Source organism: Thunnus thynnus, chromosome 2, assembly GCF_963924715.1.
Source record: "Thunnus thynnus chromosome 2, fThuThy2.1, whole genome shotgun sequence".
Taxonomy (NCBI): domain Eukaryota; kingdom Metazoa; phylum Chordata; class Actinopteri; order Scombriformes; family Scombridae; genus Thunnus; species Thunnus thynnus.
This window is the reverse complement of record NC_089518.1, coordinates 28,257,927-28,273,591: the sequence shown is the minus strand read 5'-3', so window position 1 is coordinate 28,273,591 and position 15,665 is coordinate 28,257,927. Positions and strand designations below refer to the sequence as shown.

The following is a 15,665-nucleotide window of genomic DNA, read 5'->3' as shown; positions in this document are numbered from 1 at the left end:
TTGCATATAACTGAGATGAATTGATGAAAAAATTGTATTACTACTTATTGTATTAGTACAAGTATTCACTTAACACATTTTCAGTATCTATTTTTCTAGTGTATGAAGTCGTGATACACACCCTTCTCATGAAAATGGGTGCTCAGTAACGTACATTATATTGTAGCAGCATAAGAAAAATGTGCTCAGAGAAAACATGTTTTTGTTTGTTCTTACAGTATAATTTTAGAGCATTACATTTGGCAAAATGCCAAGTATTATTGCCAAAAACTGGTGCTAACCAATAGTCAATATCAATGATTGGGATAAGTCCAGATCAGTCTACCTAACAGTGTCCACAATATCAGTGGGCATTTGTCATATCTCTACAACAAAATACCAAGCATCAATCAACAGATAACTAAATCACTGTCAATTTCTCTCATTGCCACAATATCTTTTTTCCATGTTATAACAACATATGAAAGTTTTTTTCTTAACTACATATGGTCTTATTATGATGAGATAAAATAATAACTGTAAGAAGTAAAGTTATATACGAAAAATGTTTCTTGTAACGCTGGTATGTCATCATTTCTTGTACAAAAAATAGTTTCCGTACTGTATTTTTGTTTTTGTATCTATATTAACAAAATATAAGTCACAACGGGTTGGAAAGGGGATAATAAATAAAAAATAAAATATGTATGCTTGATGGTGTGTAGGGAAAAAATAATCATCCATGACATTTATTATTTCACGGTGCTATCGCCAGTGAGGCATGGGAAAGTTATTTACAACCGTTGCCACGGTAACGATAGTGTCGCAAGGCATGATGGTTCGAAATAAAATGCAGGGAGAAACACCAGAAAGATAGGCTCAAATCAGCCAATAACAGAGCCGTGTCCGTTAATATCAGCCAATAGGAAGACGTCAAGGCAGCAGTCTCTAACCGCTACACACCCACATTAGTTTTGTGTCAACCACTTCGCGGGAGTTGTCACTACAGGAGCGGTCGTCTCTTTAAAACTAGACGAACAGTATACGGAGACTAGTAGGTAAATTTAAGAATTTCGCATGCAGCAAATTATAAGAATGTTCATTTATTTTATTTGAATGTTTTTAACATTTCTGCCTACAGTCAGACTGTTTTTTTCCTTTTGAGGGATGAATGAACAGTTAGTTATCGAGCTGTAATCAACCGCTCATCCATCGCTGAATATGCATGTGGCGAGATGTTGCTAGCAAAGCCTTTCTCTTTCTATTAAATCCCAACGTTACTTCAGTTAACGTCAAGTCTTGGTTATGCCAAACGTTAACTCTATTATCAAGAGAATCGGGTGTTTATTTTTGGTATACTGCACGTTGAGGCAAATAAAGCATACGTTTAACTGCTGTCTAAGGTTTTGGTACGTTATTTTGCAGCGATGTGCTTTCATTTTGCAGCCTCACATTTCACAGGATTTTAGTGGATAAATTTTAGACGATAATCTTAAATGTCTTTGCGTATCCATAGAAACTACGCAGAGCGCGCATCCAGTGAGCTTGCCGCTGATGGAAGTTGTTATGCAACACAAGTAGAAATGGCTAGTTCAAATATTATGTGTCAGTTATTATATAATGGATACTCCGTCACTAACTAGCTGTTTTTCCTCCCTCTTTACTGGTTGGTGAGACCTTTTTTTGTGTTCTCCATACAATACCGTTAAAGTCAATCGATGATGAGCGCTGTTTGGATGCTCAGGGTCTCCAGTCGATTGTGTGTATGTGTGTGTGTCAATGCGCTTGTGAAGATGATGAATCCTCCGCTGTGTTTTGGTTTCCCAGGGCAACCATGTCTGACAGAAAGGCAGTGATCAAAAATGCTGACATGTCGGAGGACATGCAGCAGGACGCCGTGGAGTGTGCCACACAGGCCCTGGAGAAGTATAACATCGAGAAAGACATCGCTGCATACATCAAAAAGGTAAAAAATAAAAACACCTCTGACGCATCCCAACATCCTCAATAGGTTCCCTCAGTGCAACTTTGTCCTACAGGTTTCTAAGCAAAAAACGTAGTTTTTGGACAAAATTGACGTGCTTTTCCACAGCAGTGATGTAAAGCTATTTTTGCACTCTGACCAACCATCCTGTGCATCATACATGTTACCCGCCCAGCCTGGTATTCGCAATTGTCTCCACTCTTCCTGAGGAAACCGGTTCCTCTTGGACCTACTGTCCTGCAGAGGCCACATGGCAACTCTGTCTGCATGGTGACATTCCTACTCACCATAGAGAGGAAAACACCCTGAAAACATGATGTTTACAGCTATTTTCCCATATTTGGCAAATTAAGTGTTAATTGTAAAATTGTCATTATGATAAGATAGTGTTTTACCTAGAAGTCAAATATGATCATTATCAAATGGCCAGAGGCATTCACTGTTCATTTAGCTGAACTATAAAAAATAGCTAGAAAATTGTCTCTCTTAACTGTAATGTAGCAGTTAAGATTTAAATGGACAATATATGGTCTAGTCTAGTCATTATATCAATTTATCAACCAGCTCAAGCTTCGTTTGTACCTCTAAAATTCCTCTTAATATGACACACACTACTTTTTCTCAGTAACATTATTGAGAATGGTAGGAAAACATTTTGGGTGCAACATTTAGTGATTTCATGCTATATTGAGTCAACGCCAAGAAGAGTACTGTGGTCTGAGGAGGAACATGAGCTGTGATGGCCTGTCAAGTAAAAGCGAACATTGTTCATTTCACTCCAACAATAATGATTTGAAGCCATCGACACCATAAATGATGGGATGCTCTTTAAACACATAATGTACAGTGTGCTTGTTACACTATATGCTTCATCTATATACTTCATTAAACTGTATGTTTCCTTATATTTGTAACATATTTCTGATCCCATTTCTCCACACATTTCATGAGAACAATGTGTCTTTGTCCCACTCAGGAGTTTGACAAGAAATATAACCCGACCTGGCACTGCATCGTTGGGAGGAACTTTGGCAGCTACGTGACTCATGAGACCAAGCATTTCATCTACTTCTACTTGGGTCAGGTGGCCATTCTGCTGTTTAAGTCCGGCTGAGACGAGAAAGGCTTTTTCTCGATACAGCTGACCATACATACAGTACTGACTGACTCGACAAAGGCACTTATCATTCCTTGGCAAGGGGCCGCTGCCTTTTTCTGTGCTGCTTTCTACTTTCTGTTTTTGAGGATTAACAAAAAAACAAAAAAAAAACCGTGGCCATGTAAAAGAGATGAAACACTTGTATTTATTTTTGTCTTGTTACGTTAGACATGTCATTTTTTAATTAAAGCGTTGCTGTCAAGCTGTCTGGGTCCAATGTTTGGTGTGGTTATTTCATTATACGCCAATTGAACCAGGACATTTATAATCCCATATGACCAGATACTTATGTTTCAGATGAATAGGTGGCTTATTTGTGGCACTGATGTACAGAAATGTATTAAGTGTGTTATGTAAATATTAAAAATAAGATGAAATCATGCATTAGCCAGAGTAATGTCTAAACTGTCATTTGCATAGTAAGCATTACTCAGCCATTGTATCTGTGAAGTCAATCACTGGGAGAGTGAAACTGCCGCATCACACAAGTGTCTCATATTCAATATGTTGAGGATGTTTAGTCCAATACAATTGGAATTACTGCTTCTTTACAGTTCCTGTAATCACCTAAAACATGTTTTGAAGCCCATTTCTGGTCTTTATTTGTAGTGAGATGCCAGCGACAGTTTAATTCCCCACAAGACACCATAAATCTACAAGTTATATGCACTGTTTGAGCTCTGGACATTAATAGTTTGTGTTGCTAAGATGGCAAGTAACTGACAAATCTGGTGAGGAAATATCTAAACTATAAATACACACACACACACGCGCTTTCAGTAGAAAAGAGACAAGTGATGGTGAAGTTGGTGGTACTGTTTATTACAACACATTTAGAAAACCAGCTTGTGTGGGTAGACACCATTAGACAGGCTAAAGGAAGAGCGCAGGTACCCTTTCATCTGAGGTACTTTCTTGATGAGGGGCAGAAGCTGAGCATCAACAGCTTTCTGGTCCTCCTTCCTCTGCTCTGTCAGCTGGTACTTCTGCACAGGCGAAAGAAAAAAAAAAAAAGCAGAAAAACCAGTGAGTCGGGTATTATTCCCATTACAAATTTATACAAATGTGTATTCTGAAGGCAAATATCCAAGTTAGTTTACCTCTTTCTCTGTGTCAAAGATCTCTCCCTCCTGGTGACGGGGCCTCCTCAGCTTCTTCTTCTTGAAGTAGGCGTCGTTAAGAGTTTTGGGGATCTTCATGCCAGAGATGTCGATTTTGGTGTTGGTGGCGATGACGAATTTCTGGTGAGCCCTACGCAGGGGGACTCTGTTCAAGGCAAGAGGGCCTAAAGGGTGTTCAAATAAGAAAACATCAGCGTTACAGAAACATGGACGACGTTCTTACTGACTGTATTATAATGGATGTTGATAATGTACATGAGCAAACATGTCACGCTTACCAGTGACAAGCAGGAGACCACTTGAGAGCTGCTTCAGGAACACCACACGCTAAAAAACAAAAAAACAAGAGGCGTCATTTGGTATACAGCTGCTACACTGAGGGTAATTAGCAGACGAGGCTCCTATTGCATCAAATCATATAGAAAAGAGAAGGATCCTTTTAACCATTCAGCTCAAAGAGAGAGCTCATTAACAGTCATATTTACGCCATTTTGTTAAGACAATTTAAACAGCTGCAATCCACTTTCATGCAGAGCTGGAGAAAAATGAATCTACTTGACACACACACACACACTCCCAATTTTTATCAAGAGGGCTCCAAACTGTCAGATTCATAGCTGTAACATTATTTAGGTCAGCCACTGCTCCAAGTGTGTGTGGGCACACTCGCATGCTTCCATAACTTGCCCGTGTAGCGTTTGCGAGTGGGGAGGGAGGGACAATGTCTGCGGCAGCGAGGTTGTGTGATTATAGTGATGTGTCCAGCACGCCTGTTAGGCAGAACATTTGTGTGGGATGCACCACTACGGTTGGAGGCTTAACATCTTATATGATACAATACTGATGGAAAGGAGGTAAACCGATGGTTCAGTCGTTATGTCGCCAGTTTAAAAATAGTTTTATCTGAAAAATGTTAAAGTATCAGGTCTGTGTTAGAGACAGTGTACAGTAAATGTCTTTAAATAGGAAGTAGATGGTGGAGTGTGAGTGCTACAAGTATCATTCATTTTGCTTTTCTGCAAATTATTGACGTTATAACAAATTTCAAGTGAGAGCTGCAGTCTATTATATAACATTTTAGCTATTTTGGTTCCCTATTCTGGGTTTAACTGTTCAAACTGTAACTCAGCATTGATGCTATGCTAATTAGCTGTCTACAATGATGTGCCCCCACAAGCAATTAACTTGAACTGCTGACTCAATATTTGAGGTGTTTTGACATAAAATTTTAATGCCCATCTGCCAGACAATGGAATTCTTTCCCGGTGATGATGTAATGCTTTTAAATATCAATAACTGTTCTCACTGCATGAAGTGCAGCTGCTTGTATATTCACATAAAATACAAGAATCTCACTTTAAAAATCCTTTTTGTTTCTCAAATGATCGCATGTGGAAAATTTCAACTCCTGTCACAAATGTTACATTTTAAAAGGCATCAGAACATAATGTTGATCACGTGTTTGTTTTCTAGTGATGGACACAAACACCAATGTGTTAAATAAGCTGTCTGTCAATGAGAATCTTTCTGAATTTGGATGGTGGGGATACCATTTTCAGTTTATACTGACCAATACTGGCTCTTAGAGTCTTCACCAGCCAAACAAAGTTTATAGTATGATAAAGGACAGATAAATTGTCCTGTTTTGGTCCATGAAGCCAACAGCATGATGGCCTTTGACTCTCAGAGCAGACTATCATTTTCACAAAATTAAATGAAATCCTTGACATTTCAAGATTGTGGATGTGTACAGTGTCATACACGGAGCACGTTTTTTTAGCCTGTGTATGTGAATGATTTCTGCTAATCTCTGAGTAAATACAAACCAAAATGAACTTGTGCTAAAAACAGTTCTCACCTTTCCACGGTGGCGACCAGTGAGCAGGACGAGGACAGTTCCTGGGGTGATGGTGGCGCGCAGCTTCCTCTTGTGCTGGCTGAAGGGCTTCTTCCCGTGGCTTTTCAGTTTGCGGGCAACATCCTCTGTAGGGTAGTAGCGGGGCTACGGGAAGAGCAAACGCAGAACATTTTTTTAGGTTAGGACCGGTCAAGACCTTAGGGAAAGTCATACAAAGTGAACAAAATGACAGGAATGACAGCACAGCATCAGCTGGGATGCTCTAAAATTGATGGCAAGATTCAATCCCATATTGACAAGTAAAATTTTATTTTCTACCATTTTGGAGTCACGAGACAGCCTAGAAATTTTAAGGATAGATTCACAATTTTTCACTCTTAAAACAGTCAGGTGCCCATATGAACAGGTCTTCCTCTCAAATCATTAATCAGTAATCATTCCTCCTGGTTACACTGGCTATGAAAAGATCCCTTTCAAATGTGCTTTTAAATGTAAGTGATGGGGGCCAAAATCCACAGTATGCATTTAAAAGTTTATCTGAAGCTTATATGAGGCTTCAGCAGTCCGAGTTAGTCATATCAAATGGACATCTGACACATTTACAGTCTTTTTAGCATCAAATTCCCTCTTTGTGTTTCCTCAGACAGTGTTTCCCTGTTGAGCGGTGGTGGAAGTACAGTAACAAAAAGAGGGACTCTGGCACTAAAAGACTAACTCTGAAAGATATCCACTTGATTTGACTCATTTGGACGGCTGAAGCTTCATATTAGCTTCAGATAAACTTTTAAATACATTTTTACACAGAAGGCTTGTGGATTTTGTCCCCCATCACTTACATTGTAAGTGCATTATGAAGAGATCTTCTAATGGTCAGTATGAACAGGAGGAATGATTACAGCAAGAAAAACCTATTCAATGTTCATGTGGGCACCTGACTGTTTTAAGACAGACTTGAGAACCCATCCTTTAGCTCAGTTCAAGAAAACTTAATATGGAAACATTATATCCCGGTCTTATGTCTCGTATTCTGTTCCATTTAGTAGTTCATGTACAATACCAGTGAAAAGTTTGGACACACCTTCCAATCCACCTGAATGCAAAAGTGTGTGTTTAAATGTTCAAGTGGGCACCTGAATGTTGTCTTAAGACAGACTTGGAAAATTGTGAAGCTATCCTTTAAGTCTGTGGTGCAAAACACTGCATGCATTTTATTCTGCTCAGTTCACTTCAGACCAGACATTAGGTCAACATGTGTAGACTTCGTGTGTTGTGTGTTTGCTGCTAGCTATGGAGTTTTAAGTTTGTGTCCACATGTCTCTCTGAATGCAAAAACTCTGCACACCCTAAATTTAATAGAAAAATCTCAGTGACAGTGTACGACAGGAGTTACTTTACCTCAGTCAGGCACATGTTCAGGATTTGCCAGGATGTGTATACTATTTATTTTTTGATTCAATTTCTCTGTCAGCGATGACATTTACACAGTTCCAGCTGTCTGTAGCTGTACAAAATCAAATCTGCACAAAGATGTCACATCACTCACCATTTTGCGCAGCTTGACAACACGAGTGCCTCCATTCTTGTCTCCGCCAACAGTCTTGACAACGGTGGCCTTAGGCTTCTCCTTAATCTTTTTCTCAATCTGCAACAAGTGCAGAGTATTAACATCAAAACAAGATACAATCCGCAGGTTTAATGTGTATATTGGTGACTTTATTATCATCTTTGTTTAGTGTTCTGCCCTCACCTTGGTCGCAGTGGTCTTAGTCTTCCTCTTGTACATGGCCCTGCGGGCGTACATAGCAGAACGGGAGTAGCGGCCGATGCCCCGGGCCAGAACCGGGTTCCGGCTCCCGTGCTTCTTCTTGGCAGATTTTTTGTCTCCCTCTGCCATCTGACACAAAGCAAGTTAAAACAGAGGTTAGTGATCTGACACAAAGCAAGTTAAAACAGAGGTTAGTGATCTGACACAAAGCAAGTTAAAACAGAGGTTAGTGATCTGACACAAAGCAATGTAGAACAGGGAATAGTCCATGAAAATCAGTGTGCAAAATACAGTGTGACCATTGGGTGGTACTTCCAAAACAGAATTTATTCTGTGATTGACAGACTGTTTAAGGACTTTTAAAGTTTTTTTCTCCAAGATAAAGGACTTCTTTATATACAGTATCAATTCATGTTCACATTTCACTTTTCCTTTGGAATTGGACATTTTTGAATATGCAGAGACGGCACATTTGTATTTAAGTGTCATTACATAAAAATAAACCTCACTGTGTGGATAATAATATAATTAGGCCTATTGTTGAGACCACCATAATATTTCATTGAGATTTTCAGGGGGTCTAAGCTGTTAATTAAAGGGTCCCAGACCCGCAGAGACCCCTTGTATTTCGCACACTAGTTCTAACAGATTTATAACAAGTTGTGTTAAATTCTCAGTACAATAAGCTCCATTATAACCCAGACTACCACGTTATCAATGACATCTGAAGCAATAACATTAATAGCTTACTATATATACTGCAGAAAGTACAAATACACTTAAAATTCAACAATAATATCCGATATATTGAATCCTTCACTCCGCAGACATTGCAATAGCAGAGGAGGCATGACAAGTATCGTTAGCTGCCAATTAGCAATATAGCACTGTTGAATCGCTTTACGTACTATGTAGCCACTCGTATCCCCAAATTGAAAGTATTTATAGTAATTGAAAACTACACGACAGCGGAACCTTACGAATAAACACCGTAACCTTACGACTAAACAAGACTTAACGAAGTACAACACGTTTCTATTAGCCGCTAAGCTAACACGAAGGCTACCCGGCGGCCTGCGACACCGATGCACCAAACAGTTTATTAATACAGAAACATGGCCGAATAATCACAGTAATAACGATGTCTAACGCATCATCTAGATACTTAGATTCGTCTTCTGACATTTGAAGACTGTAGTTTTTATTAAATAACGCAGATGAACACAGATTTTATTCCAACAGTCACACGAAGGCAAGCCAGTCTTACCTTTGCTATGAAAAAAAGACCGACATCCGGGCATGTGACGTATATAAGGACGCTGCAAGATGACGTTGACGTACGTAGCGTCGAGTTTCAAGGATGTGATGGTACTTGTAGTCCTAAAGAGATTTCTCCCGTATGCTCATTTGTAAATTTCAAATACAATCAATGTTGCGCTTGTTTTTAACGGCTGTTACTCTCCGACATTTTGGATACACTTTTCTTTTTTAATTTTAGTTAATTAACTAAACTAATTTCTCTGACTACATAGTGTTGTTTTATCTGGTCATACAAGCTATCAATAGAGTTGGATAGTATGAGGCAACCTGGCCTTTTATGGAAAAATCTTATACACAAATCCAGAACAAGCAACTTTAATCTTTTACAAATCCCAAAACAATCTCTGTATCAGCAAAGCACAAAAATTTACCTTCTAAATATTGTGAAGCACATTTGCAGTCTAATTTCTTTTCATATTGCTCATACTAACAAAGCTACAATTTATTGTGCATGCAGATTTGATATCCCCTTTTTATGCATTGTTCATAAACCTTTTAGAAAAAAATAATTAAAAAAATAAAGGTCATTGCAGTCTAAAAAAACTTACAAATATAAAGCATGTGAATGTCCAAGTCATATACAAAAAATTACATTCAATAATCTTTTCTCTATGCTTCTATGTAATCAGTTTTTCTGAACCATTTTGAAAATATGTAACAAAATAATATAAAATAAATTATAAATGTAAAAACAAATTTAAGATTCTGAAGATTTTTATTCATTATCTTTCTTTTTCTTGGTTGCATTGAACTTATTCTAAATTGTAATTGCACTGTGTATTTTCTGTTTTTATGTCTTTGAAGCACTTTGTCAACTTGCTTTTGAAGCAAGAGATAAAAACAAAAAAACAGAGTGATTATGCAGGCCTATGTTGAACAATAAAAGCTGTTAGTTAAAATAAAAATTACCATCAGATCAGATCAATTCCATGCTTAACTATAAAATTAACAGACTGCGGCTGATGCTGATGCTTAATCAGTATGAAAATGTGAAAAAAACAAAACTTCACATGTATTTTCCAAACTGTAATTTATTGAGATTCTTTGACACAGAAATACAAAATCGTTTTTTTCTGAACCCAACACAGGTCAGACATGTTTCGGCAGTTCCCTGATAATGGAGTGGATCCGAACATTTTAAGGCAAATATCGCAGTTCCTCTAAACTCAACACTGACAGTACTTTCGAGTTAATAATATGCTACACGGGTTAATGTAACCAAGCTAGCTCTGTATTTCAATCACACACAGAAACAGCCGCTGGCACACCAGTACCACCAGTACCACAGACATGTGGATCGGAAACTTGAGTTAGCTCTTACTATTCACTTCCAAGGCAACTCTGGACTGGAACATTTATTGCACATTTTTGTATGAATAGACTGAAAGAAGTAAAGAGTAAGCAGCAAAAAAAAGTCTGATTTATAGTAATGCGTTATTCTTCTTTGTTTGCCAGGGTGAGCTGAGCATCGGTGCTTCATGGTAGAGAACATTTGCCATTTTATGTGTATGTGAAAGGCTTGAAATAATATCAGGTTTAATTTGAGCAATTTTTTTTACGTGAGCAGATGGTGTCTGTGAATGATATTCCTCTTCAGGCATCCTTCCAAGTATACAGCTTCTTCAGTTAGCATTTCTCAAGGATGATGGCGATGCCCTGGCCACCTCCGATGCAAGCAGAGCCAACAGCGTATTTGCCCCCTCGTCGCCTGTCAGGGAGAAAAAAAGTTAATTAATCTTAGCAAACAAGTGTACAGACATCTCAGCTGATTTATTGTAAACATAATTATTAATAACAACATTATTACCTGAGCTCATGAACCAGGTGGGCAGTGATGCGTGTCCCAGAAGCTCCAAGAGGATGTCCGATGGCGATAGCTCCACCGTTAACGTTGCTCTTCTCAGGATCCAGTCCGAGAGCCTTGCTAACAGCCAGGTACTGAGGGGCAAAAGCCTCATTCACCTATGTAAAGCAGATGACATCGATGACACAAACGAGTAGCCACTATCTGAATAAATCAACACATACTGTATATAAAATGTGTGACATAAACTCAAGTAGGATTTAAGTTTTTAACTGCGGTGTTGTACCTCCACAAGATCCATGTCCTTGAGAGAAAGACCGGCTTTTTTGAGAGCTTCAGTGATTGCAGGAACTGGGCCTGAGATGATTTAAGGAAACCATGTCAAATAATAATTCATTCATTTTCATTTTTGTAATCTCAGAATCCATCAGCTATCTGTCTGATGACGATTTAGCCTCTGGGGGCTGACGCCAATATTTCAGGGGTTCTGGTGTAGCAAACAGATATCCAGGCTAAGACTTCCTCTTCCATGTGCCAGTCATTGCTTACAGTCTGATTAGCCACTTGAGACGGTCCAGACGACATTTCAGCTAATTTCTTTAAACAGATATATGCATATAAATACTGGTCAATTTTAATAAAAAAACTAATAAAAAGCTAAATTGTCATCAGATGATAGCCGATGGGTTCCGAGATAGCATTTCGGCCAATGCTTTCCACCTCTTTTGCTCTCCACATGGACTGTTTACCTGCATGCAACATCAGCCTGCTCAAATATGATTGGTCAATACTACACAGACTACAAACGGAAACCAGAACGCTTCCGGTAACAAAATCTTGTCCCATTGCCAACAGATTCTGCTTTCATTGCAAATATCTGTTTATAGAGATTACTGTTTTTGTGACGTACAATGTATATGATGTCATATCTGATGTCGATTGTCATGCAAGCTGAGGACAAATTTATACTTTTGTGCAACAAAAGTGGAAAATAAAGTTGATTTGACTTGATTTGTCACTCACCAATTCCCATAATGCTTGGGTCACAGCCTGACACATGATAAGACACAATCCTGGCCAGCGGAGTGAGCTTGTGTTCTTTCAGCGCATCCTCACTTGCAATCACCACAGCAGCAGCACCATCAGACACACCCTGAAGATAAAGAAGAGCACATTGGAGTTAGTAATGGTACTTATTCATTTATTCATGAAAAGTTCCTATGCACAGATCTGATCTTAACTTGTGTGTACCAATTAATTAAAAACTTTTGATCAAATTCATCAATGTTTTTTTATTTCCAAAATGTTTCTGGGTTAGAACAAAATCTATGAGACGACGAGTCTCAGGAGTTCTGGTTTGTGGTGATACATGAAGAAATAGCACATAAAACACTACTGATGTCCAGGAAACACCAGATGTCAAATATTACAACTGCATAGTTTTTCAGAACATCTTGTTGTAGTGAAATACACAAATAGCCTTGTGATTTGCTTGATACCGGGAGATGCCAGATGGCGGAAAATAAGTCAGTGTGTTTGGCACACTTGAATCACACACTGATATCCACAGTGGGGCGTTCTCCAGTGTCGGCAGGTGTCTGTTCAATGACACTCTGAGGAGGTAGATAGAACTATAAAAGCTGATCGCCTCAGATCGTCAAGATTAGTCATCAATTAGCTCACCGAAGCATTGGCAGCAGTTACAGTCCCTCCCTTCTTGAAGACAGGGGCCAGTTTAGCCATCTGTTCTAGTGTGGTCTGTGGCCGAGGGTGTTCATCCTGAGTCATCGGTACCTTGCCCTTCTTCGCTTTCACATCAATGGGAGCAATTTCTGCTGTGTAGTGACCGGCCTCGTGAGCTGGAGACAGAAAAACACATAAAGATCTTAAAATATAAAGAATGTGCTTTACTTCTCAGATGAAATAATACATGTATGGTGAGCAAACCATGAAATTATTGAAAATATATTTTAAAATTTAGCTTCTCTGACCTGCCTTCCACCTTTGTTGCGTCTGGTATGCATATTTGTCGCAGTCTTCTCGTGTGATCTGGTATTTCTCTGCCAAGTTTTCTGCTGTGATGCCCATTGGGATTTTGACGTGCAGGTCAGTGAGTCCCGCCCACAAAGTGTCCTCTAGCTGTCAAGCAGATGAGGGGAAGTTTTAGCTTTGTGTCAAAAGCTTTTAGGAGTTTTAAAACAAGCCGCCTTCATGATGATGTTCAGACTGTAAGCATCAAGGGACTGTTGATAAGAAAGTCAAGAAAATATAAAAATCAAGAAAACCTTGAGGTCGAATCCAAACTTTGTACCAAATCGTATGTTGCGAACAGCATACGGGGCCTGGCTCATACTCTCTGAGCCCCCACACAGGACCACCTCTGACTCCCTGAGGAGGATCTCCTATAAACACACATAGTAGGTAAAAAGAAAAAGGTAACACACATTATGTTTTAATTGATATAAGTGAAATACTGTGACTTTACTACTTTACTAGAGACCAAGCTCCTCACGGCATTGCTTCAGTCGTTTACAAATATACAATAATGTGATTTATTCTGCATTTATATTCCTGCCAGAACATCCTTTGCTCTCGGTGGAGTACTCACATGAGCACCATTGATGATGGACTGGAAACCAGATCCACACAGTCTATTCACAGTGAGAGCAGGCACTGGGATGGGAACACCACACCTCAGACCAACATGGCGTGCGATGTAGGGGGCATCAGCTGAGCTCTGAAATAAGAAGAGAGACAGAGACGAATGAAAAGGTGAGTAATAAATCCAAAACACTAGTCAGCACATACGCATGTGTTGGTCCTTGTGATCAGAGTGTGTTAAATGTGACTTTTGATCTGTTTGATTTAAAATACCTGCATGACGTTCCCCATGATGACACTGTTTACAAGCTCTGGTGCCACACCGCCTGCAGCAAGTGCAGCTTTGGCCGCGTGCTCAGCCAGATCTGTTGCACTATGATCCTTCAGAACACCTCCATAGGTGCCGAATGGAGTGCGCTTGGCAGCAACAATAAATACACCTGCAGAGAAACAAAGTATTTTAATACAGCAGTGAGGCGTTAATACCACCCATCACCAGGCCACAGCCAGTGCTGGGTGGTGCCCATTGCAGAAATGGATGGTATCAAGATGCAGAAGATAAAAGATGTTAAGGAGAAACTAACATCAGACGCACTAAGAAGGAATTGTTCCACTGAATCAAGGAGGTTTTTTAAATACTCAAAGTACAGTAAACTCTTCTTTCCCATGAATATTTCACGTGCTTGCACACAGGCACAAACACAAGGTTGATGTTTAATGATTATTTTTATATTATATATTATATATTTTTCTTTTAACTTTTTTTTTTTTTTAAAGAACTACATATTGTGACTGTTGATTAAATAACTATTAAAAGTGAAATTACAGTCAATCAAAGGGATCTACAGTGAAACAGGTAAGGAAGGTACTTTTTCATCTGCAAGTTAACCCTGTTGGTTAACATGTACTAAAGTGTGGTGCCATCTTTGAAAGGACATACTGCATAATAGTATGACCATGTGCAAACTCTAAAAAAAAAAAAAAGTCAGGTGTCTAAATGAACCCTTGCACATATTTTTCGTGCTGTAATCATTCCCCATATTCACGCTGACCATTAGAAAATCCCTTCATGATGTAAGTGATGGGGGACAAAATCCACAGCCCTCTTTCCTTACAAACGTTTATTTAGAAGTTTTTAAGCTAATATGAGGTATTCACTCTAAAATAAAAAAAACTAATCTATCTCTTATCAGACATTACATTAATAGCATTAGCGATAAGCTCTTGTTTTCGTTTTGTACTAACTTTATAGTAATAGCTGTCATGTTTAAGAGGTGGGTGTTAATGTTGTGTGTCAAGTATCAAGTTTTTTGGTTGTTTTTTTTAAAGGTTTCGACCCCGTATTATGTCTGCATTAACTATTATAAAGAGTGGACCAAAAAACTAAAGAAACAGAAAGAGAAAAGTGGAAAGATCTGTGTCAGTGGTGAAAAGTAGTGAGTAGTAGTAGTAAGTAACACACTGTACTGTATAAAGCAAATAAGGGTGACGCCACCTCGTCACCTTTCGCCTAATTTCCAGTAACGTTATGATCAGCAAAACTTTTCATGCAGTCCTGACATTACAATTTTAAAATAAAGTCGACTTTACAGGGATTACATTCATTTTAAGTTACTATAATAATGTTACACTAATTGGCAAGATTTAGCTCTACCATCAAATATCGTCACAGCAGCACAGCTACAGCTTGCATGCTTTCTTGGCTTCCTACTCAACTAAAAAGAGTTCATTTACCTCTGAGGAGTGCCATAATGCCGATTCAACAATCCAACACTGTCAGGATAAAACTCTTTCGAGCAGTTTCTTCTTGAATCACTCTCAATTACCTCGCAGTGACAATAAAGACCTGCTGTACCTCCGACCTTTCCCCCAAATAATGCTGGGATCATTTCCCACTCAGGCAGTAAGATTCGACAAAAAATGTTACATATACAGTCAAATCAACACATTTTAAAATTATTTAAAATTATAAATATCTCACTTTGTTTTTATTTGATGACAGTGTATGTGAAATATTCAAGATTTCACGCCGTATTTTATTTTTCAGCGCAAACAAAATACTCGAAAGTGCGGC

At 38.7% G+C, this 15,665-nt stretch overlaps 3 protein-coding genes across 4 annotated transcripts; 1 reads left to right on the top strand and 2 right to left on the bottom strand.

Annotated features, from left to right (window-relative positions):
- The first annotated feature begins 912 nt into the window (after positions 1–912).
- Positions 913–3,334, top strand: dynll1 (dynein, light chain, LC8-type 1). 2 transcript variants are annotated; one of them, XM_067614479.1, is made up of 3 exons: positions 913–1,033; positions 1,807–1,945; positions 2,940–3,334. In XM_067614479.1, exons 2-3 carry the CDS (start codon positions 1,814–1,816, stop codon positions 3,075–3,077), a joined length of 270 nt encoding a protein of 89 aa, XP_067470580.1. In that variant the 5' UTR covers positions 913–1,033; positions 1,807–1,813; the 3' UTR covers positions 3,078–3,334. The 2 variants fall into 2 exon arrangements, with proteins under 2 accessions (XP_067470580.1, XP_067470571.1); XM_067614470.1 differs by having other exon boundaries at positions 913–1,037.
- Positions 3,335–3,923: 589 nt separating this feature from the next.
- rpl6 (ribosomal protein L6) lies at positions 3,924–8,019 on the bottom strand. The gene is made up of 6 exons (XM_067614459.1): positions 7,849–8,019; positions 7,645–7,743; positions 6,102–6,245; positions 4,522–4,570; positions 4,223–4,407; positions 3,924–4,108 (listed from the first exon to the last, which is right to left on the bottom strand). The coding sequence occupies exons 1-6, from the start codon at positions 7,993–7,995 to the stop codon at positions 3,956–3,958; spliced, it is 777 nt and encodes a 258-aa protein (XP_067470560.1). The 5' UTR covers positions 7,996–8,019; the 3' UTR covers positions 3,924–3,955.
- Positions 8,020–10,199: 2,180 nt separating this feature from the next.
- acaa2 (acetyl-CoA acyltransferase 2) lies at positions 10,200–15,484 on the bottom strand. Its single transcript, XM_067614410.1, has 10 exons — positions 15,326–15,484; positions 13,865–14,031; positions 13,599–13,727; positions 13,276–13,392; positions 12,982–13,129; positions 12,674–12,849; positions 12,014–12,143; positions 11,277–11,347; positions 10,994–11,148; positions 10,200–10,894 (listed from the first exon to the last, which is right to left on the bottom strand). The coding sequence occupies exons 1-10, from the start codon at positions 15,339–15,341 to the stop codon at positions 10,813–10,815; spliced, it is 1,191 nt and encodes a 396-aa protein (XP_067470511.1). The 5' UTR covers positions 15,342–15,484; the 3' UTR covers positions 10,200–10,812.
- Between the last annotated feature and the right edge of the window lie 181 nt (positions 15,485–15,665).